This window comes from Dromiciops gliroides, chromosome 1, assembly GCF_019393635.1.
Source record: "Dromiciops gliroides isolate mDroGli1 chromosome 1, mDroGli1.pri, whole genome shotgun sequence".
Classification (NCBI taxonomy): Eukaryota; Metazoa; Chordata; class Mammalia; order Microbiotheria; family Microbiotheriidae; genus Dromiciops; species Dromiciops gliroides.
Genome location: NC_057861.1, coordinates 73,540,179 through 73,565,117, shown reverse-complemented (window position 1 = coordinate 73,565,117; position 24,939 = coordinate 73,540,179). Strand labels below are relative to the sequence as shown.

The 24,939-nt window shown below is 43.7% G+C and overlaps 1 protein-coding gene across 3 annotated transcripts in view; it reads right to left on the bottom strand.

Moving 5' to 3' along the window:
- The window catches only part of OLFM2 (olfactomedin 2), a 61,168-nt gene extending 36,593 nt beyond the window's left edge, over positions 1 to 24,575 (bottom strand). The window contains exon 1 of one of the 3 annotated variants that reach the window (XM_043979808.1): positions 24,496 to 24,575. In XM_043979808.1, the coding sequence (XP_043835743.1) occupies positions 24,496 to 24,564 (69 nt within the window). In that variant the 5' untranslated portion in view covers positions 24,565 to 24,575. Of the gene's footprint in view, positions 1 to 6,683; positions 6,785 to 7,067; positions 7,431 to 24,495 lie in introns of those variants that run through there. The other 2 variants (XM_043979807.1, XM_043979810.1) reach the window with 2 other exon arrangements.
- Positions 24,576 to 24,939: the final 364 nt, after the last annotated feature.

The window sequence follows — 24,939 nt, the reverse complement described above, 5'->3', positions numbered from 1 at the left end:
AGGTCTGTCGGCATCTACTCTATCACCTTTAATCTGTCCTTCCCAATGTTCCCCATATAATCTTTCTTATGTATAGATCTGGTGAGTGAAATTCAAACCCTTTTGTGTGGCATTCCCATTCCCCTACAACCGGGTGCCATATTATTTTTCTAGTCTAATCTCATATTACTCTTTTCTACATATTCTATGCTCCAGACAAATTGGCCCACTTTCTGTTGCCTGAAAATCTCACATCCCCTCCTGCCTGTGCTTTTGCCTGTCTCTGTATCTCCAGAGCTTAGGACAGCAGTTGGCATATAGCAGGCCTTTAATAATGGCCTATTGATTGATTGATTGATGAGTGTATTGGCAGTTTCCTCTTCCTTCTCCCTCCTCACCTATTGGATTCCTATCCATCTTTTAAAATATAACTCCAATGTTACCTACTCCAAACTTTTTTCTAATCTTTCTAGTCACTAAAGATATGTCCCTTTTAGATCTCACATGGCGCTTGGTTTGACAATCTCTGAAGCACTTATTATCCAATATCATATTGTGCTTGTATTAGAGTGAATCAACAAGAATTTGTTGTTATTATGTGTCAGGCACTGTGGTAGGTTCTGGGGATACAAAGAAAGTTCCAAAACAGTCCCTGACCTCAGGGAACTTACATTCTGATGAGGGAGGCAACATGTAAATGATTATGTACATTCAAGATATAGATTAATACATAGAAGGTGATCTCAGAGGGAAGGCACTAACAATGGGGGAGGGGAGAGCCTTCCTGCAGAAGCTGATCTTAGTCCTGAAGAAAGCCAGGGAAGCTAAGAGGTGGAGGTGAGGAGGAAGAGCATTCCAATTGTGGGGATGGAAACTCCATGAGGGTAGTGACAATGTCTTAGCTAAACTTTATATTTTCTCCAATGCTCTGCACACAAAAGGGACTTAATAAATATTTCATTAATAAAATAGATAACACAGATACAGATATGAGACACACCAACACAAATAGAACCACACACATGCAAATATGCACAGTCACAAAGAAGTACACACATATGTACACGCATGAACATCCACACATACATAGAGAAAAAACACATAGACATAGTGAAACACCCACAGATACAGAGAAATACAGAGTGATGGAGATGCAGAGAGATAGAAACAGAGAGGAAGGAAAAGAGAGGGGAGAGAAAGAATGAGGGGGAGAGAAAAGCAGGTAGAGAGGCAGGGAACAAAGAAAGAGAAAGAGAGAGGGGAAGAGGAAGAAAGTGGAAGGGACAATGAAAGGCAGAGGGAGAAGTCAGAGGGGTAGACAGAAACTTAGAGAGGAAGAAAGAAGCAGAGGCACAGAGGAGATTCAGAGAAAGAGGGGGCAAAAAAGAAAGGGAGAAACAGAAAGACAAAAAGAGAAATAGAGGAATGTGCATAGAAGACACAGAAAGATAGGGAAGTTGAAAGAAGAGAGAAGCAAATGAGTCCGCTGATGCAGATAGTTAGCTAGAGACAGGTAGAGAAAAAGAGAGGCAGCTAGGTAGCGTGCAGTGGATAGAACACCGGCCCTGGATTCAGGAGGACCTGAGCTCAAATCCGTCCTCAGATACTTGACATTTACTAGCTGTGTGACCCTGGGCAAGTCACTTAACCCTCATTGCCCTGCAAAAAAAAAAAAGGAGAGAAAGAAAGAAAAGAAAACGGGAAAAAGCAAGAGATGTAGGGAGGAATGAGAGAGAGAGAAGTAAAGAGACAGGAGAGAATTAGAGTGAGGAGAGCAAAGACAAGCAGAGGGACAAAGAGGGAGAAAGGTGGGGGGGGATGCATGGAGATAGGGAGAATACAGAAGCAGAGAGAGCACAGAAACAGTGAGGAAAGGTAGCTAAGGAGATGCAGAGGAGAAACAGAAAATCTGGGAGGATGATATGTATAGAGAAGCAGAGAGCTGGAGAATGAGAGTCAATGAATGAGGGAAACATAGAAGAGGGAGGAAAAAGAATGAAAAAGAGAAGCAGAAGGAACAAAGAGAGAAGTACAGAGACAGAGGGAAAGAGGCAGAGAAACAGAGAAGTATAAAGACAAGAGCAATTCAGAGAAAGAGAAAACATGAGAAAGAAGGAAAAGGATAGAGACGAAAAGAGAGGGAGAGAGGGGAGGCAGAGAAAGAGAAATGTAATAGAGATGGAAATGGGGCTTCAGAGGAAAGATGCAAAGGGAAGGAGACATGGGAAGAGAAACACACCCAGAAAGACAATAAACGCATAGAATGATATAATTATTGAGACATGAACACTGAAATCAGCTAATGCTAGATTTTTCCCCCCTTTATTTTAACTTTGTGCTACCTCAGTGTGTCCACAGATGCAAGTGAGCAGCAATGCTATCCTTTAAGCCTGTGCTCTTTTGGATGGAGGGAGATACAGATAATGAGAAACAGAAAGCCAAAGACATATCCAGAGCACAATTAAACAGTGAGACACACAGAGATAGAGAGATACAGAATCCAGAGATAGATAGACACACAAGCAGGTACAGAGAGAAAAACCAACACATCAGAATGACTGGAGATGGCCCTGGATGTTTAAGGCAATCGGGGTTAAATGATTTGCCCAGGGTCACATTGCTAATAAGTGTCTGAGGTTAAATTTGAACTCAGGTCCTCCCAACTGCAGAGCCAGTGCTCTATTCACTGCGCCACCTAGCTGCCCATGTGTGATACACAGTATTAGGCATTAGGTAAACAAAGATGAAACAGGAGATTCTGTCCTCAAGGAGCCTAGTTCTGCACTAGAGGAGGGGGTATAAATAGAATAAAGCTAATTCCTCTTTCACAGCTTTAGATATTTGAAAGCAGTAATCATATCTAACCACCACCATCACCAGTCTTATCTCTCCCTTAGTTCCTTCAATGTCTCCTCATATAAAATGATCTTGACTCCCTTAAGAGCTCTAGCAATGGACACACAATGACATACAGCAACACACACAGAGAAATAGAGTCTGACACGCAGAGACAGAGAGGGAGATACATAGCTAGAGGACAGATAATAGCTCACATTTTATAGAGTATTTTAAGAGGCGCAAAGTACTTTATGAGCATAAACACGTGTAAGTATCATAACAAACCTGTGAGACAATTACTACTACAAGTATCCTTGTTTTACAAATGAAGGAACTGATAAATAACTCGCCTATGGCAGTAAGTGTAGAAGGCAGGATTCAAACAGTTCTTTCTGACAGCAGACTCAGCATGAGTCCCTTATGCACAGATGCAGAGAAAGCAAGGTGATACAGAGAGGCAGACACCAACAGATAAAGAGACAAACAGGCACATGGAGAGATACATAGAAAGAGATAAGTACTGGAAGACACCTATACACAAAGGAATAGATATGAAAGAGATATGGAGATATAGGACAGATACAGCTAGAGTGCTCCTGGGGAGGAGTCACAGGGGAAGGAATCAAGGAGGCTCATGAGAATCCAATTCATTACAAGTCAACATTCTCCTAGCACTAAAGGCAACTGTAAATCCACACAGGATCTGTAAAAAAAAGTTTTTGACCAATGGAGTTCACATACATTGATGTAGTCAGAGCTAGGAATTAACTTTTAAAGGGTTTTTTTCCCCAGGTGCCTATCTTGGCTGATAGTTTTCTTTTTCTTCTCCAGATCTTGCTTCTTAGCCTTCCCAAAAACCATCTTTGCTTCACCCTGCCCTCTGAAGCCCAGAAATTCTGAAGGGATTTGGTGTCTTAAATAGATCATAGGAACTGAGTTGGAGGTGATGAGAATAGAGACCATCAGTGATTTTATTCATATCAGCTGATAGACTAGAAGGAGCTTTCCAGTGGTACAGTGAAGTCCCTTGGTCACTGGCCATGGTGCTGAACACTCCCTGAAGGTTTGGTGGGGGCGTGGGGGTGGTGCTGCATTACCTTTAACCTTAACATTCAAGAGTTTATTATGCATTGGACCATCATTCAAGTGTGAGCAATGGCAGGTGGGGTTGGGAGAGACCTGGCAGGGGCAGCTATTATCTCTGTGGGGAAAAACGGTATCTAATAGTATAATGTAGCTAATGTCTAGTACTCAGAACAAGACAAGTATAGAACCACAGTGAATTCTAGAAGTAAAGGGACTTCAGAAATCATTCAGCTCCTACCCTTATCAGAAGAATGAATTATTGTCATTGTTGTTGCTCAGTCGTGTCTGACTCTTCATGACCACAGCGTGCCAATACTGTCCATGAGGTTTTCTTGGCAAAGATACTGGAGTGGTTTGCCATTTCCTTCTCCAGTGGAGGTTAAGTGACTTGTCCAGGGTCACACAGCTGCATTCGAGGCCAGATTTGAAATTGGGTCTTTCTGCCCTGTGCTCTATCCACTAAGTCACCTAGCTGCCTTGTGTACCTTCCTACAATCTCTCTGAAAAATATTCATCCAGCCTTTGATAGATAGGGATAGTCAGTTTTATCACTGTCTGAACAGCTCTGATGATTAGAAACCTCTTCCTTTTATTGAGATAAAATCTGACTTCTCATAATTCATTATTCAAGCCAACCATTTAAAAAGTATTTATTCTATGTGTGATGCTTCTTGTTGTTTGTCCTTCATTCTCCAAGAGGACCATAACGTCAGGGTGATGTCATGACTTGCACTGAATTGGATTTAAGTGAGGGAGGGCTGTGCAAAGTCACCAACCCCATTCTTTCCTCCAGAGCCATCTGGGTCCAGTGGCAAGATGTAGATCAGAATGGCTGGAGATGGCCCTGTATGTTTAAGGCAATTGGGATTAAATGATTTGCCCAGGGTCACATAGCTAGTAAGTGTCCGAGGTTAAATTTGAACTCAGGTCCTCCCAACTATGGGGCCAGTGCGCTATTCACTGCGCCACCTAGCTGCCCATGTATGATGCACAGTATTAGGCATTCGGCATACAAAGATGGAACAGGAGATTCTGTCCTCAAGGAGCTTAGTTCTGCACTGGAAGGGGAGGGGGTGTAAATAGAATAAAGCTAATCCCTATTTCACAGCTCTTTAGATATTTGAAAGTAGTAATTATATCTAACCCCCACCATCATCACTCTTATGTCTCCTTTAGTTCCTTCAATGGCTCCTCATATAGAATGATCTTGACTCCCTTAAAATACTGGTTTGCCTGTCTGCACAAGCGCCAGCTTATCAAACTAACCTCCTATAATGTTTTTTTTTAATCTTTCTAGTACCCTTTTGTCCACACCTTAGGCCCTGCAAAGGTTCCAAACTAATAAACCTCAGGAGGTTCAAAGGGTTCATGGGGGAAAGGGGTAGACTCTGCTCAGAAATAATCCTTGTTTAGCCTTCAAAAGTCCAATCCAGCAAACATTGATTGAGTAAACCCCTACTATGTTCGGGGCCCCGTGTTTAATGCTGGAGAAAGATTTAAAAATATATAGTCCCTGTGTGGTATGAATTAAGGCTAGAGAGACAGGTTGTGGAGGCTTTTCAATGTCAGACTCTGTGGTTTGTATTTTATTCTGTAGGCAATGGGGAATCACAAAAAAGTTTTAAGCAATAGAAGGTGTCACTGTGTGATCTTAGCCAAACCATCCCCCTTGCTGAGCCTCAGTTTCCCCACTTTTAAAGTGTCTTCCATTTCTGACAGTCTATGAATCTGAGGCATGATTTCTAGTTTCAACAGGACATCATGTCTTCTCAGAATGGCCTCCCTCCCCTGCCTCTCCCCTTGAGTTAAGCATATTCTCACTTGGAAACATTTGATCACACCTGAAGACCTAGAATTTGGTTCCAAATCTGCCATGTGTTATAGGCAGGCCGTCAATCATACTCAGGAAAAACTCTCAAAATGTCCCATATGCTGATCATGTTCCCTGCTCCTCCTTCCATTTCAAGGTGGTGGGATAGACTCTACTTGTAAACCAAGGAATTGTGGGGGGGGGAGGGGAGACAGTTTCTGTTTCAGTAGCAGAAGCTAGGGTACATTTTCTTCTCCCCAAACCCTGGAAAGATGGGGAGGGGGGAAGTTACAGAGCAGTTTATTGAGGACAGAGGGGAGAAGTAGAGGCCCAAGGAAAGAACACACTTTTGAGGGGTAGGGGTGGGAATCTGATGCTCAACAGGCTGGCCACTGTCATACTCTCCAGTGGGAAGCACTTTCCTGCACTTTTGGTTGGGGTTGGGGTCAGTGAAGGTTGGTTCTGTCACTATTAATTTCACTTTTGGCTTCATTTCTCCAGGAGCTGTGGGCAGTCCTGATGCTTTGCCAGCAAAGTGGGGGGAGGCAATCCCAGCCACCTCTGGAAGTGGCATCATGCCCAGCCCCAGTGCAGTTCCTTCTCTGGGCCAACTTGTTATGGGAATAAATGTTCAGCACATGGTAAGATAGTTAATGAAGGGGAAGAGGTTGGTGGGGGGGGGGGAAGAAGGTGTGCAAAGACAGAAACCCAGAAAGCTCCACCCTCAGACATGCACAGCAATATCCAGACTGTAAAGTAGACACAGCAACACTCAGGACAAAGTAAGAGACAGGCAGCATCACACAGAGTCGCACAGGAACACAGGGCCACACAGGAATAAACACAGACTTTGCACATGAGACACACAGCAAAACCCACAGTAACAGACCCAGCAATGACACACCGAGAGACACCCAGCAGCATAGACACCAAAGCCTGAAGCTTGTAAATTCCTGTATCCGCAGCTTACCCTGTTCCCTTAAGGGTCCGGCTGCCCAGCACACTCAACTGAGGCTTCAATATTCAAATGATAAGGGGGCGGCGGGGGCAGTCGCCAGCCCCTCCACCCATCCAGTCCTCCCGAGGACATCAGTTTTCCCGCCTGGGGTTGGGAGGCAGGGTGGAGGAGCCAGTGCCCGAAGGCGGGGGAGGAGTGGAAGGAGGGGGGTGCACAGTGTGAGGTTACACCGCCTCTCAGACAGCAGACAGATAAATCTGCCACTGGCGTCTACGCTAGAGATAAGAAATAGGGTTTTCCCAAAGAAGCCAGGCAGCGGGGCGCCGCCAAAGTTCGACACCCAGAGCCCAGGCGAGCCCTGGACCCCACCACGCCCCCCGCCCCGCGGTCACTCACGATCCTCTCGGAGGTGCCCGCGCGGGACACGGTCCCATTGAGCCCCACGAGCGAGGGCAGCGTCTGCGACATCCAGTTGGTGACCATAGCCATGGTGCTGAGCACAGCCCCGATCTTCAGCAGCGGCACCGACATGGCTCCGCGGCCGTGGCCGTGGTCGCATCCCCTGCCCGGGCCGGTTCGGCCCCCGCCGCCCCTGCCTGCTCGCCCCCGCGCCTGTCCCTGTCAGCCCGCCGGCCTCGCGGACTGCGGGCCCGAGACCAGGGCGTATAGGGACGCTCAAGCACCTAAGGCTGCGGCTCTCGGCTCTGGCTCTCCCGCTTCGCTTATAAACCCCGCTACACCCGCCCCCCTCCTAGGAGCGCCTCAGCCGGCACTTCCAACCGGCCTGACGTCACTGCTCCTGGGCTCCGCCCCCGCGGGACTCTCCACCCGGCGCCACGCCCCGTGATGACGTAGACGGCAGGTCACGCCTACCCTGGTCCCCGCCCCCGCTAGGGGGACCCCCGGCTTTCCTCCCGAGTGACCTGAGGCAGCGGGAGGGAGCCTCAGCCAGGGGTATTCCTGGTACCTCAGGGGCCACGCCTTGGAGTCCTAAGGGAGGACCCGTCCAGAACTCAAAGCCGGTCTCCTCAGCTTCCCCGACCGCAACCGCATTGCTTGGAATGGTCAGGAGAGCATTTCCCGGGGCCACTAAAGTAGGGATCAAGCTTCAGAGCCCCTGAGATCCGGATGCCCCAAACCAGGGAGCCCACCGGTCCGACTGGAGGGTGTAGGGGTTCCCTCAGAGGTTCTCCAGCCTTCCTTAGGGGTGGCAAGGGAGGACATGAGCCTCCCTGGTCCAAATTCAGTACAGACTGAAGAGTGCTTTAGAGTGAGAAAGGACATTATATAGAGTGAGTGCACTGTACAGAAGATACAGAGAAAGGATTATGGAGACACCCACCCACCTGTATAAGGTGCAAGACAGACACAGTATGCAAGACAAACTCGATTCCAGTTTAAATAAGAACTGAAAAATGAGATGTAGAGAGAGGGAGCCATAGAGAGTGACAAAAATAGATCCATCCCAGTTCTATTCCACCCTCAAAATGAATAAGTGCAATTTTATAAACAAATTTCTGTTCATTTTGTTTGTTGTCTCCTCCCTCAGACTGGGGCTCCCAAAGACAAACAATCTGTCTCTTCCCTCTGTGTCATTTTCCTAATCCCCTCCCCTCTCCAACCCTGGCAAGGCTGCAGGCAAGTAGACCAAGCTCTATAGAGCCATAGGTTAGAACTGGAAAGGACCTCTCATTTCCACTCTCCATAACTTCTCCCATCCTCTCCTTCCCACCAGGGCAGGAGGATTAAATGGCCCTTTTACTTATGAAAACTAAACCCTTGCCCACATGCTCTTGATCCCATCTTTTTCCACTTTCTTCAAGACCTTATTCCTCCATTTATCTCCCCTTTCTTATTCAGTTTCGATTCCTTCCTTTCTGCCTAAAACATGCTCTGCTCTCTTCTATACTTCCTCTGACCCTGATGCCTCCTCAAGCTATTATATTATCTCTCTTCACTGCCACACCACCCACACACTTCTCAGCCTCTTGAATTCTGGCTTCTATTCCCACCACTCTAATGAAACAGCTCTCCAATGTCACCTGCAACTTTCCATCTAATGCCCTTTTTAAAGGTCCTCTTTCTTTTTTACTTCTCTGTGGCATGACACAATTGATCACCCCCTCAACTCTTCTTCTTACCCTCGACTCTCATGAGACATTGCTCTTTCTTGGTTCTTTGTGTATCTCCCTGATCAATTATTCCTTTTCTGTCTCTGAACCTTCGAGTTGGAAGGGATCTGAGGTTATCCAGTTAACAGGTGTAAGTAGGAATACCCTCTATGTGTAACATCTCTGCCAAGTGGTCATACAGCTTCTGCTAAAAGACTTCCAGTGAGGGGGAAGTGGGATCTGGAGGCAGCCCATTCTGTTTTTGGATGGCTTTAATTCTTAGGAAGCTTTCTCTTCTGTCAGACTGAAACTTGTGTCTTGCAACTTCCACCATTCTCCATGTTCTGGTCTTTTGGGCCAAACAGAATAAATCTAATTCCTTCCCCCCACACCTTTTCCCACTCTTTAAATGTGGGAATCCCCTCAAGGCTTTGTCATCAGCCCTCCTTTCTCTATAAACCGTTTCCCTCAGAGAGATCACCTAATTCCATGCCTTCAGTTCATTCATTCATTTTTTGAACTCCTTCCCTGCAGTTCTGCCATCTTGATTGGTGAGTGAAAACTTATCTGGCCCACTCTAGCTAACCCCAGACACCTCAGACCAGGCTTTGCTTCCATATCCCATCTAGTCATCTGGATACCCAGGCTATTGCCATCTCGCCCCTACGAAGTCAAGATACAAAAGGAAGCAAAAACCAGCCCCTGCCCTCAAGGAGCTCACAGTCTAATGGGAAGAGACAACAAGCAAACAAAAAATACATACAAGCTACCCACACACAGATGCATGTATATACACACAAATATATGAGAAGAAACAAGTAAGACTGGGAAGGCTTTAGAATTAAGAAGGGTTGGGAAAAGCTTCCTGCAGAAGAAAGGAATTGTGGTTGGGACTCGAAGCCAGAGAAGCCAGTAGGTAGAGATGAGGAGAAAGAACATTCCAAGCATAGGAGACAGTCAAAGAAAATGATTGGAATGGAGAGACATAGGACAAAGGAAGAGAATGGATAGATCTGATTTGACTGATATAGGGGACTCCAAAATGAGGAAATTCCCTCTACCAAAATAGGCCAATACCTTCTTTGCATTTTATTGTTTGAGAGTTGTCTCCTCAATGCCTAACCCATGATAAGTGCTTAATAAATGTCTATTCATTTATTCATTCATAACCTACATATATAAGTAGATATCTCCAGCCCTGATGATGATCCTGAACTGTCATTCTGAATTTCCAATTGCCTAATCTCTCTTAGATATCCAACTTTCCTCAAACTTTCCTTCACAATCTTTCCTCATACTCCCCACCTATAACCAGGTAGAGAAAAGGAGAAAATATTCTGGTTTTCCTTTCTCCGGTTTTCTTAGTGTTCTAAGTGGAATTTACCATTTTTTCTTTCTTTCTTTTTTGTGGGGCAATAAGGGTTAAGTGATTTGCCCAGGGTCACACAGCTAGTGTCAAGTTTCTGAGGCAGGATTTGAACTCAGGTCCTCCTGAATCCAGGCCCGGTGCTTTTTCCATTGCACCACCTAGCTGCCCCCTGAATTTACCAGCTTTTCCACTAAATTAGCCTTTTTGCTTATCTTCCTTATTTCTGTTGATGCAACAAGTATCTTCCCTGTCACACAGGCCCTATACTTACTTCATTTGCTTTTGACTCAGCCATCTCCTTCAATCTGCACATCCAATTAATCAACAAATCTTATTGATCCTACCAATATAGTATTTCTTGCATCTGTCTAATCTTCTTTTACTCACATTGCCATTAACTTAGTTCAACCCCTCATTACTTATGGCCCAGACTATTGTAGTAGCCTTTTAACCAGTATCTGGGCCTTCTTTAATTTTTCTTTCTTATGCTATCAAAATAAGCTCCTAAATACAGTGTTTTAATTATGTTACTCCCTGGCTCAGAAATTTCCAGTGTACCTTATTGTATACAGGATAAAATATAAGTTCCTTGACCTGTCAATAAAAGCTTTATCCAATCTGGCTCCACAAATAGCTGTCCTTTCAGAACTGTTACGCTTTCTCTTGTGGCATCCTTATATGTAGCTATCCCTGACAGCAAGTCTTTGCTGGGTAGCTCACTCAAATGGGGTATCTGGGACTTGCTCCTCTCTGAAATTCAACTCCAGACAGCCAGTGATAACTCTTTTAACTCCCAAAGGTCCTCTGGTCTTGGGCCTTGATTGGGCATGCTCCCTGTTAGATTTGTTGTCAAATAAGTAAATAGTTCTGCTACAAAATGCCATACGGGACAATGGTGGTGAGGGAAGAGGGTAATACCTTTCCCTCCAGAGAATAATATCCTCTCAAGACTTGAGTTCTTCCAAAGCTGACTTCTTCTCAACTGCCCAATTTTGCATTCCTTAGAGCTGTCTCTGGCCTCAACTGACTAGACTATCATCATGCTAAATGCCCTCTCTATACCTAAAGGGTGAATAGTGCCACTTCAAAAAGTTATGAACAATGGTGTGGGCAGGGTAGGGAGAGAAATCCCTTTCCCCCAGATGAAGAATGATTCTTTCTCCAGGGTAAGGTTCTTCTTCGATAGCTCCATAGTTGATTCTCTTCTTCATTTCCAGAACTCACACTCCTTAGAACTGTCTTCTGCCTTAAAAGGCTCCTTAGAGGGTGAGTTTTGCTTGGCAAAGGGCATCCAGGGTCATGGCAGATCCTTAGGCTATTTGATGGCTCTCTTCCCTCTTAATCCATTAAGTGTCACTGAAGAACTTCATCATACCTTATTAAGGGCCAATAAAATATAGACCTTTTTTTGCACTTCATTTAGAACCTTAAAGCCTGGCTGCTTTTTTTTTTTACCAGCCCCTTTCATTCTATAATTTCATCAGTTGGGCTGGGAAAGAGAGAGAAATAAATTGATCAGGAATCTTGATATCAGCCAACCCTTCCCCCCAACACACATACACATATATAAAAAAGACAGTAATGTTCCTATGCCCCTATGGATTTGCCTCCCTGGGTATAACTTTGTCTCTGTCTTTGTCCCAATCTACTCATCTGTAGGAGAGAGCAGAAGTTTCAGAACTGAAAAACAAGGAGAACTTGGAAGAGCTTCCAAGCTCTTAGAAGTTTTGTGGAAGAGTAGCCTCTATAAGGATGATGACTAAGTGTAGTCTGCTATTTAGCAGAGATTCATACTGGCTGGCATGCAGAATGCACACCCTCCGCTAGAGTGAGATCTCCAACAGATAGGCTAGTCAAACAAGCAGGAAATTAAGTTTAAAAAAAATATTAAGTTTTAGGGCACTAGCTAAACAACTAGGGGTGCTACCACCCTGTGTTCTAAAGAACCTCTGAGGCAAAGAATCTCTTGCTGGAGATGAAAGATCTTGGGTTAAAACTCTGAAAGGAACAAAACAGAATGTTTTCATCTGTCTCTCCCTGCCCCCTCCATCAGTTTGTTGATCCCATGGCTGAATTATAAGGACTGCTGTTTTTGTTTTAAAGATCTGTTGAAAGCCTTGGAGTTTTCAACCAAAGAGACTATGGTAGAGCCCACTGTTCTCTTGAGTAAGAGAAAGTGCTTAGCCAAGGATTTTGGCTGAAAGAAGAGAGGTTTCACAACCAAGTGCACAGTCAAGTTGTGTTAGCAATGTCTGTGGGAATAGCATCTGTCGCTGACAATAATTCTGGAAGAGACTTTGTATCCAGCAGGGACTAGAAGGAGCATCATGATGACATCACTAGTAAACAGAAGCCCTGCACTGTCAAAAGCATGAATTTCTCCACACATCTTCCCTACCTGTGTGTCCTTTCACAGCATACCATAGCAATGCATGATCCTTACATGTGTGCCCATCTACCTGCATGTCACATGTGTATCTACTCTTCCCATTGATAGTGTATTTTTGTAAGAAAATTCTCTCCAAGTTTAAGGGGGAAATGTTTCAATATTATTATTAATTTTAAACTGTATTATCTCATTAAATGTCTTTGTCTTGAATTAATTGTATCTTCTGGCTGACTATTAAAGGTAAACACATCAGTGGGGGTTTAATGAACCATGGTCTTGAATGGATAAGGACCCATAGAGTACTTTAAACCTGGGGTAGCCTTGTGAATTGGGGGGTGCCCCACAAGGCTTCATGTGAGGATGCTCAATGTGTGATTTTTCAATATTTCTAAGTTTTTAAGTTAAAAGATATTTTCCTTTTAGATGAATAATAGTAATGCTGTTTTTGTTTTGCTAAAACTATTTCCCCCTCTAAGTCCCATTTTGAAACTTTACAAAATGTCTTTACTGGAATTGTTTCAGGTCTATATTTTGATTTCCTCCTCTTGGGATTTTTCTTTCTCATAATTGGCCCACTGTATACAAGGGAATTCCCAAAACATTGTGCATTTGAATGCCATTGATTTATCAATGCATTATGCCTCTTGCCTATAGTAGTATTGCACTTCTCTTAATCACTAGTGCTTGAAGTTAAGATTTTGATTACACTGATGCTTAATTGTATTTGGCATTGAGTTAATTGATACTCCTTACCTTTTCACATATGAATTGTTGATGTGCACTTTTCAGTTGTTATTGTTACTTGGCATCATGTTTGTTTGCATTTGGTTATTGGTTTTACCATTTTTATTACTATTTGGCACTGCACACTTGTATGATTGCAATCCACATTATTTATTTGCTGAATAAAACTTTAATAAGATTTGAAAAAATGGAAGCCAAAACTTGAGAAAAGGAAGGTGAAATAATGGACAGAAATGTGAAGAAGACTCCCAATTTGAGGAGTTGACTCTGAGGATGGAAATAAGGATATTAAATAAACAACTGAAGGGAGGTATAAAAGATTTGGGGTAAGATGAAGCAACTACTCACAGATGCAGTTAGGGAAACCCTGCTCAGTCTTTTTTTTCCTATAAATTGCCCCAAGCTGTCAATCATTCAAAGGTTCCTGATGATTGATCACAGAAAGAGCCTGTAAATAGATCACTACTGTCTCTCTAAATAGAAAGATTTGCTTAGATAGTCTGAAATCATAATCGGCAGAGAAAGTTTGCCACTGACTAAGCTGAAATGCTTAATATAGTGTGTGAACAGTATGCTGTACCCAGAGATGGTGCTGGGTCTGCCCACTATATCAAGTTGACTTCATTATATTCTCTGGTTATTTTCTTACCAATCATATTACAACCCAATTTATATCTTCTGTTTCCCATCCCAATTCTGGGATCAAAATAAAATGAATACTAAGAGGTGATACCATAGGTAAATTAGGAGAGAAAGGAATAGTCTACCTATCAGATCTTTGGAAAGGAAAACAGTTTTTGACCAAACAAGAGATAGAGTATATTATAAAATGCAAAATGGATGATTTTGATTATATTAAATTAAAAAATTTTTGTACAAACAGAAGCAATGCATCCAAAATTAGAAGGGAGGCAGAAAGCTGGGAAACAATTTTTGAGGCCAGTACTTCTGATAAAGGCCTCATCTCTAAAATATATAGGGAACTAAATCAAATTTATAAGAATCCAAGTCATTCCCCAATTGAGAAATGGTCAAAGGATATGAACAGGCAGTTTTCTGATGAAGAAACCAAAGCTATCTATTCCCATATGAAAAAATGCTCTAAATCTCTAATGATTAGAGAGATGCAAATTAAAACAACTCTGAGGTACCACCTGACACCTATCAGATTGGCTAAAATGACAAAAAAGGAAGATAATAAATGTTGGAGAAGCTGTGGGAAAATTGGAACACTAATTCATTGTTGGTGGAGCTGCGAGCTGATCCAACCATTCTGGAGAGCAATTTGGAATTATGCCCAAAGGGCGATAAAGCTGTGCATACCCTTTGACCCAGCAATTCCACTTTTAGGTCTTTTTCCCAAAGAAATCATGGAAAGGGGAAAGGGACCCACATGTACAAAAATATTTATAGCTGCTCTTTACGTGGTAGCAAGGAATTGGAAGTTGAGGGGGTGCCCATCAATTGGGGAATGGCTGGACAAGTTGTGGTATATGAATACAATGGAATACTATTATGCTGTAAGAAATGATGAGCAGGAGGAGTTCAGAGAAACCTGGAGGGTCTTATGTAAGCTGATGATGAGTGAGATGAGCAGAACCAGAAGAACATTGTACACAGTATCATCAACATTGAGTGTTGACCTACTGTGATGGACTATATTCTTCTCACCAATGCAATGGCACAGAAGAGTTCCAGGGAACTTATGATAGAAGAGGATCTCCAAATCCAAGAAAAAAAAAAAAGAACTGTGGAGTATAGATGCTGATTGAACCATACTATTTCTTTTGTTTTGGGTGCTGTTGGTTTTTTTCTATTTTGAGGTTTTGCATTACTGCTCTGATTTTTTCTCTTATAACAGGACTAATGCAGAAATAGGATTAATGTTATTATGTGTATATATATATGTGTGTATCTATCTATCTATCTATCTATATGTATATAGATAGATAGATATAACCTATATCAGATTACCTGCTGTCTAGGGGAGGGAGGGGAGGGAGAAAAATCTGAAATTGTAAAGCTTGTATAAACAAAAGTTGAGAACTATCTTTACATGTAACGGAAAAAATAAAATACCTTATATGTAAAAAAATAATAATAACAAAATAAAATAAAATGAATACTATTATATCTACTGGTAAGGGTATGTCATTCTACTCTCCTATGTCTTCCCTATGTCTCCCTCCTTTCCTCTCTCCCTCTCTCTCCTAGTTACATTCTACAGCCAAATACCAATATTGCTGAGCCTCATTCAGGTATATGGGTCACAGTGTCTCAGCAAGGAATTAGCACTCAGCTAAAGAAGATACAAGTGCTCCTCAGTGGGCCACATCCAAAGAATCTTTGAGACTTAAGGGTTTTTCTAAGATTTGGTGGCTGTTATTACAAATTTATAAAGCACGATTCCGCTATTGCCATTCAATGATCTCAATTGTGATTATGTGAGTGAGGAGAACTATTAACAGAAGGGCATGGAAGGTCAGTTTCTTTTGAACCCTTTGAAATCCTTCTGAGATTGTTTGATTGTCAAATATGTATAAATTGTTAATGATATGGCCTGCTGCCTTACACATGCATCACCATTAACCTATGCAGACCCAAAAAGGCTCTTTGTCCAGCATCTAGATGCTAGAATGGCAGAATTGGGAACATTTCTAAACCAAGAGAGTGATAGTTATCAGAAACCAATGGCATTTACCAGCAGAGGACATAGTGACAATAAGTCTTGTTATCTCATCCACAAATTGGAATTTTCAGCACCGAAGTAGGTTGTCACTGAGAAATTCAAAGACCACGTATATGGTGCTAAAGTTCAAGTGTGGATGGACGATAATTCACACATCTACATTTTGAGCAGCACCAAGTTGGAAACTGCTGTGAGATATAGTTAGCATCCTTAGCTAGCTATTAAATATATTTACCAGGGAAGACTGAGGTACCTACGACTGCTCTGAACTGATGGCCATGGGGCACTGAAGCTATAGTATAACTGACAGAAGGGATATAGGCTATCCGTACTGCCCAGGGATGTGGGTTGTAGTCAAATAGAAGTATGCCTGAGGATCTGGAGGACTTCTATCCAAGAAGGTACCATATGAGCCAGTCCTCTTTTCCTCTCTGTGATCATCACAAAGGACTTCAAGAGGTTATACAAGTCAAGAAGTAAAGTAGTAGGGGGCGGCTAGATGGCGCAGTGGATAAAGCACCGGCCCTGGATTCAGGAGTACCTGGGTTCAAATCTGGCCTCAGACACTTGACACTTACTAGCTGTGTGACCCTGGGCAAGTCACTTAACCCCCATTGCTCAGCAAAAAAAAAAAAAGAAGAAGAAGAAGTAAAGTAGTAAACAAGGAACCCAAGACTCAGTCCCTTTAAGGATTGATTCAAGGGCAGACATTAGAGTTATGCAATGGAATGCTAAATCAGACTGTAATTGATCCCAGACATGGTACCAGGAATGTTACCCACCCATTTTGATCTATGTCCATGAAAATATTACATCATGACTTTGGGCATATGGGTCAAGGGAGAACCCAAGAGCCTAATTTACTAACCCAAGATGGGAGTAGATATCATTAAGAACTTTAAGACCTGTGTTTATTATGTTCAGAGAAAATGCTCTCCCCAAATTAGTGCTACCAATCACAAATTGAGAACATAAATGTCAGTGAGCCATTGCAGCCTGTATGCACTGACTTAAAAAAAAAATCTTTAGAAGCAGAAGGTAAAAACAAAAGCCACATCTTCATATTGATTGACCATTTCAACCAGCATACCCTTTCAGGTACCAGAAAGCATCTATATTTGTTTAAAGCCTTATGGAAGAACCAATTGCCTGTATAGGGATTCCATTCCAAGATCCCCTCTGACCAAAGAAGAGACTTTGACAGCAAATTACTCAAAGAAATGTTGATTTTGGCAGCAATTAAGAAATCCAGAACTACACCTTCCCATCCCCAAGGAGCCCCACAGTCCATGTGTTTTAGTTGTACATTGCTAGACACACTAGGGATCCTGAGTCCTGAAAATATGTCTCAGTGGAGTCAATACATGGACTTTTAGTGTGTGTGTTTGCGTTTGTGTGTGCGTGTGTGTATGTTTGCGGGCATGTGTACTGCATGCACCTGCATGCACATGTGTAATGCTACTATAAATGGTGCCAAAACATTTCCACCAAATTTCCTAATGTTTGGGCAAGAGCTATGCCTATAGACTTACTGTCCTCTGGAGTTTCAGAAGATGGAGAGTATGCAAAGACTTCCAAGCAGCACATTTCTTAACTGAGATCAGCTCAAAGAGACCTCTACCACTTATCTATGAGATTAGCTCAGAAAATTTTGGATGGAAACACACCATGGCATAGTGGTCAAGTTCACCAAAGTTCATTGCCAAGACCTTCAAGAGGGTTCCACTGAGAAACTTTGGTGTGTAAGCAGTACACAAGATATTGGATTGGTGGGAAGTCATTGTACTATACCATAGTTGAGAGATATTTACAGAACAACCCCTGATGATGGTGGAGGTCTGACAATATAATATATTGCAACCATCTATTGCCTATTGGACAATTAGTCAACTTCCTGGGGAACAAGTGAAAAGAATGGACAGACAGATAAGAGGATTCTGAGAAGAGTCTGCTTACCAACTACAGAAAGACTGATAATAGATTGTCTTAGATAACAGCTCAGAAAGGGAAGGAATTGTGCCTTGGTACCCACCAGAGAGTCAAGGAACCCTGCTTGAATTTATCTTGGCTCCATGGACTCCTCTCTTCAGAGAATGGGATTGGGCTGAACCTAGAGGCAGCACCTTTCAGCCATGCTCAATTTAGGACTGGAATTACAGATTAACAGGTCTCTGGGTGCTTATAGTTGCTCTGGGACATCTAAATCTCAGGACATCACAGGAAAAGTGCCAGACCTATTTGGCCAGTGACCAAACCTAATCATGATACTTTAGAGAAATGGGAAAAGCAATTACTTATGTAGATGAAACTCACTGATGGAGTATATATTATGTATGCTTCATATGTAACTGAGAAGCATGATGGCATAGTGGCTAAGGGAGCTGCCCTCAAAGCCAGGAAAGTCTGGGTTCAAGACCTGTTTCTTTTTTTTTTTCATTATTTAATTTATTTGTTTAGAATTTTCCCCACCTTACTCAAGACCTGTTTCTGCCACATACTAGCTGTGTGACCCTGGGGGTGGTCATTTAATCCCTCAGTACTCTAGGGAGCTCTCCAAGACTATAATTTGCAGATAATGTGCTGACCTGCATTGGTATAGAGAGTTTCTTTACCTGGAATTTCCCTATAGCAATGAAATCATGAGTCCATTCACTACCCTTTGTACTACAATCTATACTCTTATGTTATACATAACATATATTTTGCTATACAATATTACTGCTGTTATAATATGGCCTAATGATATGAATGTGATACTTATATGTAATATATTTTATGTACCATTGACATGTTTCTTTAATATGTATTCTAGTATATAGTATTCTTTTGTAGCATATTCTATTGTTAATAAGCATATATCGTTTCTGCATGTGACCAACATTTGGTTACTATATTGTTAGGGGTGGGCCTGACACTGGCACTCTTAGTTTAGTTTTGATTCTGGGGTGAAATGAAGCATTCATAAGTCCTTTAACAATTAACAAAAGGAGGTTTACTTATCCCTATCATAGTAAAGATATGCAACAAGGATTCAGTAGCATTTAACATCTACAGAAGTGGCCCCCACCATATTCATATGAAAATTTGTTGATCAGCAAGGCAGGGTGTGGTAACTCATGTGGTCTTCAGACATCCATCAAGTCAGAGGGGCCCTGACTCCACAAGGGTAGGGCTCTTTATGCCTTAGCTGGTTAAGAAGCTGTGTTAAGGGAGGCACAGGTCAATCAGGTTCCTTGGAACATATTGCTTTATTTTAGGGAAAACTAATCACTCTTGAGAGGTGGGAAGAGGGAAGGAACCCTGGTAGATGCTGGGACTATCATACACACATATAAGTATGTGTGCGTGTGTGTGTGTATGTGTATAGATGCATATATATATACATATGTATATATGTACATGTATGTGCCATATAGTATTTTTGTGTGTGTACTATGTGACATGCTAACTTCTGTGTGTTGTTTTGTATTGAGGACATCTCAGTATTCCTATAGGATTTATAAAATTTTCACTGGGGAAGGATAGAAGGGAGAACTCAAAATCTGAAACTACTTTGATGGTCACACATATACAATAAAGGGAAAAGCAAGGCTAGGTGGCAGAGATAGCTATTTTGCCTCCTGGGTTCAGCTTTGTGTCTTTGCCTTTGTTCTAGCCCACTCATCAATAAGGAAAAACTTGGGCCCTAGAGGCAAGCCAAAGAGTTAGAAAGTTCAGTTCAAAGAAGACATTATGTTTGAGGGCACTTGTAAGATAGCCAGGAGTTCCTCTGATCTGTGATCTAAAAAACTTGGCACCTGTAGTAAAAAAATCTTTGTTAGAGATTCAAGACCTTCTAGTCAGGAAAGTTCTCCCCTCCCACCACCACCCCAGTTTGCTGACCCTATAGCAGTGTATGGTAGATGCTATTTTTCTAAAAGAACTTTTTAAAGCCAGGGGGCTTTAAATTTAAAAAGCATGGTAGAGGAGGGCAGCTAGGTGGCACAGTGGATAGAGCACCAGCTCTGGATTCAGGAGTACCTGAGTTCAAATCCGACCTCAGACATTTAACACTTACTAGCTGCCTCACTAAAAAACAAAACAAAACAAAACAAAAAACATGGTAGAGCCCACTCTTCTTATGAGGAAGAGAAAGCACCATAGTCAAAGACTTTAGCTGAAGTAAGGAACTGGAAACAGTTGTGCTTGCCAGCAGTTAGTGGAAACTATGGGACAAGCAGAACAGCAAACTAGTTGAGAATATCTCCTACAGAGCAGCATCCTGCAGAGACAATGCTTCTGGAAAAGAATATACATTCACCAGAAACCAGAAGTCAGTAGGAAAGGAATCACTCAGAAGTGGTGTGATGATAGATAGCACCAGAAGACATTAGCAGACCTACACTGTCAGAGGCATGATTTCCCCCTCAATGCATATACTGTGGTCACACCTATTTCCTAATTATTTGCAAGTGTATGTGTGTATACTCATTCTATGATCATGTATATTCCCTACTTGGGTGTGCCTCTCCACATGTATAGCCTATGTGTATTTGTGAGTGTACCTCATGTTTACAGGAGAATTGTTTTATTGCTACTTTGCTTTGAAGTAATTGTGTTCTGTATCTCTAACTATTAAAGATAAACACATGAGTGGGGATTCATTAACTATGATTTTTAGTGAAAAAGGGTCCACAGAGTATTCATGGCTCTGGAGCCATCCTCAGAGGCCCTCTAATCAAACTCTCTCATTTCACACATGAAGAAACTGAGGCCCAGGGAAGTTAAGTGATTTACCCAGGGATTTTAACCCTCCTCCTCTGGTTACCTAAAGCTCTTTCCATTGTATTGTGTTACCTTGAATATAGGTCTCCTAATCTGGATGAGCCATCCTACAAGTTGAAGTATTCAGTACAAATGCCTTTATAGTAACAAGGCTTATGAGCTGACCCCTCTGATCTACGACTTACTCCTCATAGTCTATTTCTGATATCTCACACACACACAGACAGACACAGACACACACACACCACTACCACCAACACATATTTTAGCCATTGATTCTTCCCTTCTTCCCTCCTTCCCAAGGGAGCACCACCAAGAATACCTACTTCATGTGGAAGAAAGAACAAAGGAATGGTGGAGATAGGGAATGACTCCAAATCCCTTTTCAGCACAAACCCTGTTCTCTCCTCACCCACTGAGGTTCCAGGTTGCCACAAGGGCTCAGGCCATACTTCAGTAAGAAAGACCCAAATTTGGGGGCTCGTGACCTTGAAGCCCGGGGCCAGGACCCTGGTTGAATGGGCATATAAAGACAGAGAATTGCTGGGGAAGAGGGGATGCTCTTCTGTGGTTTGGGAGTGACACCTTGTGGCTATAGTCATAAATACACCCTCTGGGTGTATTTAGTAGTTTACTCCTTACTGTCCTTATGTTGGCTCTCATTGACCCTTGTTCTCTCTCTCCCTCAATGACCCCATGTCCACCCAAATTGGCCCTTGTCCTCTTCTCCACTGACCTTCTCCCTCTCTCTGAATCCCAAGTAGAGACTGTCACCCAGTCTCAAAACATATTCCCTCCATCTCACAAATCATTGAGGTATCAATTCGTGTTGTCCCTCTGGGGATTCAGCATTGGAGCCGACCTGGAGTAGGAGGAAGGGGGGACAAGGGATCAGAGGCCACCCCAGGAGTCTGGAGGAGTTGCTTCCTTCATTTGTGTGCATGAAAGCCTAAGGTGGGATTTGGGAGGGGCAGCAAGGCTCCTAGGGACTCAGGCTGGTGGTCTTGATCTGGTTCCTGGAGTCATTATTACTGTTTTCCTCTGTCAATTTCCTTCTAGTTCCTTGCTTCTTCCCCTCCCCAAACCATCAAAAGGAGAAAGCTACCACTCTGGGATTCTCTCCTCCAAATCTCTTTCTATGGGGCTCTACAGTGACCCCCAAGGCCATACAGACCAGCAGAGGGGAGCAGAGTCCTAAGGAAAGAAAGCAATGTATTTACCTATATTTACTCTCAGGAAAATGGCACCATCAATAAAGGAAGGGAGGTGGAGGTTTCCAGAAGTTGTGGGACTTAACGTTCATTATATTTGACCATGAAGATGAGATCCGAAGGACCCTCCATTACCTCTCTCTCTGAATCTAGGAGTTCTGGGAAACTGAGAGGTACCTGAAGGATCCATCGGTGAAACTGAGGAGAGGGACCCCCCCAAAACTAGATGAAATGAAAATTGTTTGATTAGCTTCACACTGCCTTTGACAAGTCATTTAACCTTTTTTTGGTCCCAGTTTCTCCATCTGTAAAATGATGGGGTTAGATTAGATGCTCTTTAACATTTATGATCCAGAATGTTGACTTATAAAGTCCCTATAGATTGCCAAAGCCCCCACTTCCCCCCCAAAAAAATTCTATTCTCCCCTTTTTCACTCCCCACCTGAGACACTATGGGACTGTGAGTGGGAAATTTGTGCTGTGTGAGATTGGGCTCCTGTAATGTGTACATGGCAAGTGTGAGTGTGCGTAGGAGGGTGTCTGTGTGGATGGATGGATGTGTAATGGTGGGAATGTGTGTAGGAGTACATTTGTGCTGAAGAAGGCCCCCATGGTCTTCCTAACCCCTTAAGGTGGGCATTGTTAAACTCAGGAATTGCCTTTAGTTCCATCCCTTCCCCCAACATCCCAGTGCCTTGCCTCACCCTGCACTGCTTTTCCCTTCAGAATCCCATCCATTCATTCCCACCAGTTCAACTAGCACCTCTATGAAGATGACTCAGATTCATTCATCTCCAGCCCTGCTTTCTCTTTTGAGCTCCAGACCCACATCTGCAGCTGCCCACAAAAGGGCATCTCCACCTGCTTGTCCCACCAGCATTTCAAACTCAAAGTGTCTAAAACTGACCTGATTCCTGATTATCCTTTCCTCAAAACTTACTTCCTCTCCCCACCCACTGACTTCATTGTTTGGCTCTGACATCACTATTCACCTGCTCTCTCATTTCCCAAACCTTGAAGTTACCTTTTACTCTTCCTTCTCCTTTACCTTTCAAAGGCAATCAGGTGCTAATTCTGGTTGATCCACTTTCTATCTCTCTTCTCCCTTCTATTTTCATTGCTCTCATTTCTGCTCACCTGGACAACCACATCAGCAGCCAAACAGGTTTTGCTGACTCTCTCTCCATTCTATTCTATCTTTCAATAGTGGTAAAACTAACAGTCTAATGTCTTGTATGCAGATCTAGTCACAGCTCTGCTCCCAACTGCTTACTGAGCAAAGCTCAAACTCTCTAACATGGAGTCCAAATACGGGTCTGCCTTCTCTTTCCAGTCTTATTTCATATGATTCTCTTCCAAGTACTGTACTCTGCTCCAAGCCAAATTGGGCCACTGTCTGTTCCTTCCATATTTTCTCATCATGTCATTGCTCTCACAGTTCTATATACCTGGAATGCCCTTTCCTCTCCACCTGTTAAATTCCTACCTGGTCCTCAAATTCTGGCTCAAATGCCTCCTCTTCCAAGAAGTCCTCCCTGATATTGCCTATTACTAATGACCTTACCCTTAGCCCTCACATAAGTCTTGTGGACCTCTTTTACTGCACTTATCACCAATTACTATGCATTATAGCGATCCATGTAAGTGTCTTACCCCTATTAGATGTGAGCTTCATGAGCAGGGAAGATGGTGTACCTTTTTATCTCTCCCAGCCCTAGCAGAGTGTTATGCACAAGTTAGGTGATTAACAAAGGTTTGATGAATATAGTGTGAAAGTCGGACTTGAATTCTGGAGTGCCTCTATCACTTATTATCTTTGTGACTATGGGCACTTGCAATTAATCTCTAAGAGCCTTGGTTTGCTCATCTGTAAAATGGACTTAATAATACCTACCTCGGAGGGTTATGAGGCTCAAAGGAGAGAATGTAGAGAAAGCCCTTTGGAAACCTTAAAGTCTACAGAAATGTGGGTGGTTACTCTTGTGTACGTGCGAGGGTGTTGCTTCCATGAGGCCTGTGAGTGTATCAGTCTTCAGAGGGTGGGTGCCGGGAGTTTAGGCCGGTATGCGAGTGTTTGCATGTCTGTGTGTGAGCCCGAGGGGTGTGAGCGCAGGCAGGCAGGGAGGCATGGAGACACAGCTGACAGCCTTTCTCACACACTCACTCACGCACAGTCACAGTCACTCACGCTGACACGTGAGCCCCCGCCCCTTTTCCAGAGTCTGGGCCCTGGGGTGGGGGGCGCTCTAGATGAGGCCCCCAGTCATCCTCCCCTACCCCTGGCCACCCTAAAGTTTCCCCCCAGATTCTGGCCTTCGGGTCACACCTTGCTTGGGAGGGATTGGGGTACCGGAGTGAGTGAGTGAGTGAGTGAGTGTGTGTGTGTGTGTGTGTGTGTGTGTATGTATGTATGTATGGGGGACTGGTGACAGGCGAGGCCGGAAGCCTCCCGCCCCACGGCGCCTTCCCTCCTCCCCAATCCAAATGGAAAGCTCAGTGTCCCTGGGCCCCTGCGCCCCTGGGCCGCTTCCAGGGGTCCCTTCTTACCTGTCCGGCGCGGCCTCGGCATAGCAGCAGGATCAGCAGGAGCGGCGGCGCGGCCGCGAGCAGCAGCATGGCCAGGTGTCCAGCCCCCAGTCCCCCTGGTCCCCCAGCCCCCCCTTGGCTGACCCCGACCCCGCCCCCCTCGCCTTACGCTAGTGGCGCCTCCTTTCGGACCCAGAGACCATCACCCCGGGCGGTCCCGGCCAGGTTGGGGCCACCTCTGCTCCCCTCACCTCCGGGGGCCTCCCTGGGGCCGGGATTCCCTTCCCACGCCTGCACCCTTGCCTAATTTGTGCCCCTGTCTGCCTCTGTCTCCCCCTCTTTGTGTCTCTCTCCCTCCGTCTATGTCTCCCTCTTTGTTACCGGCTCCGCCCCCCCCGCCCCGCCCCCATCTCCCCGGAGCCGCGGGGTCGGGGCGGAGAACAGAGATAGGGGAAGAGCTGGGAG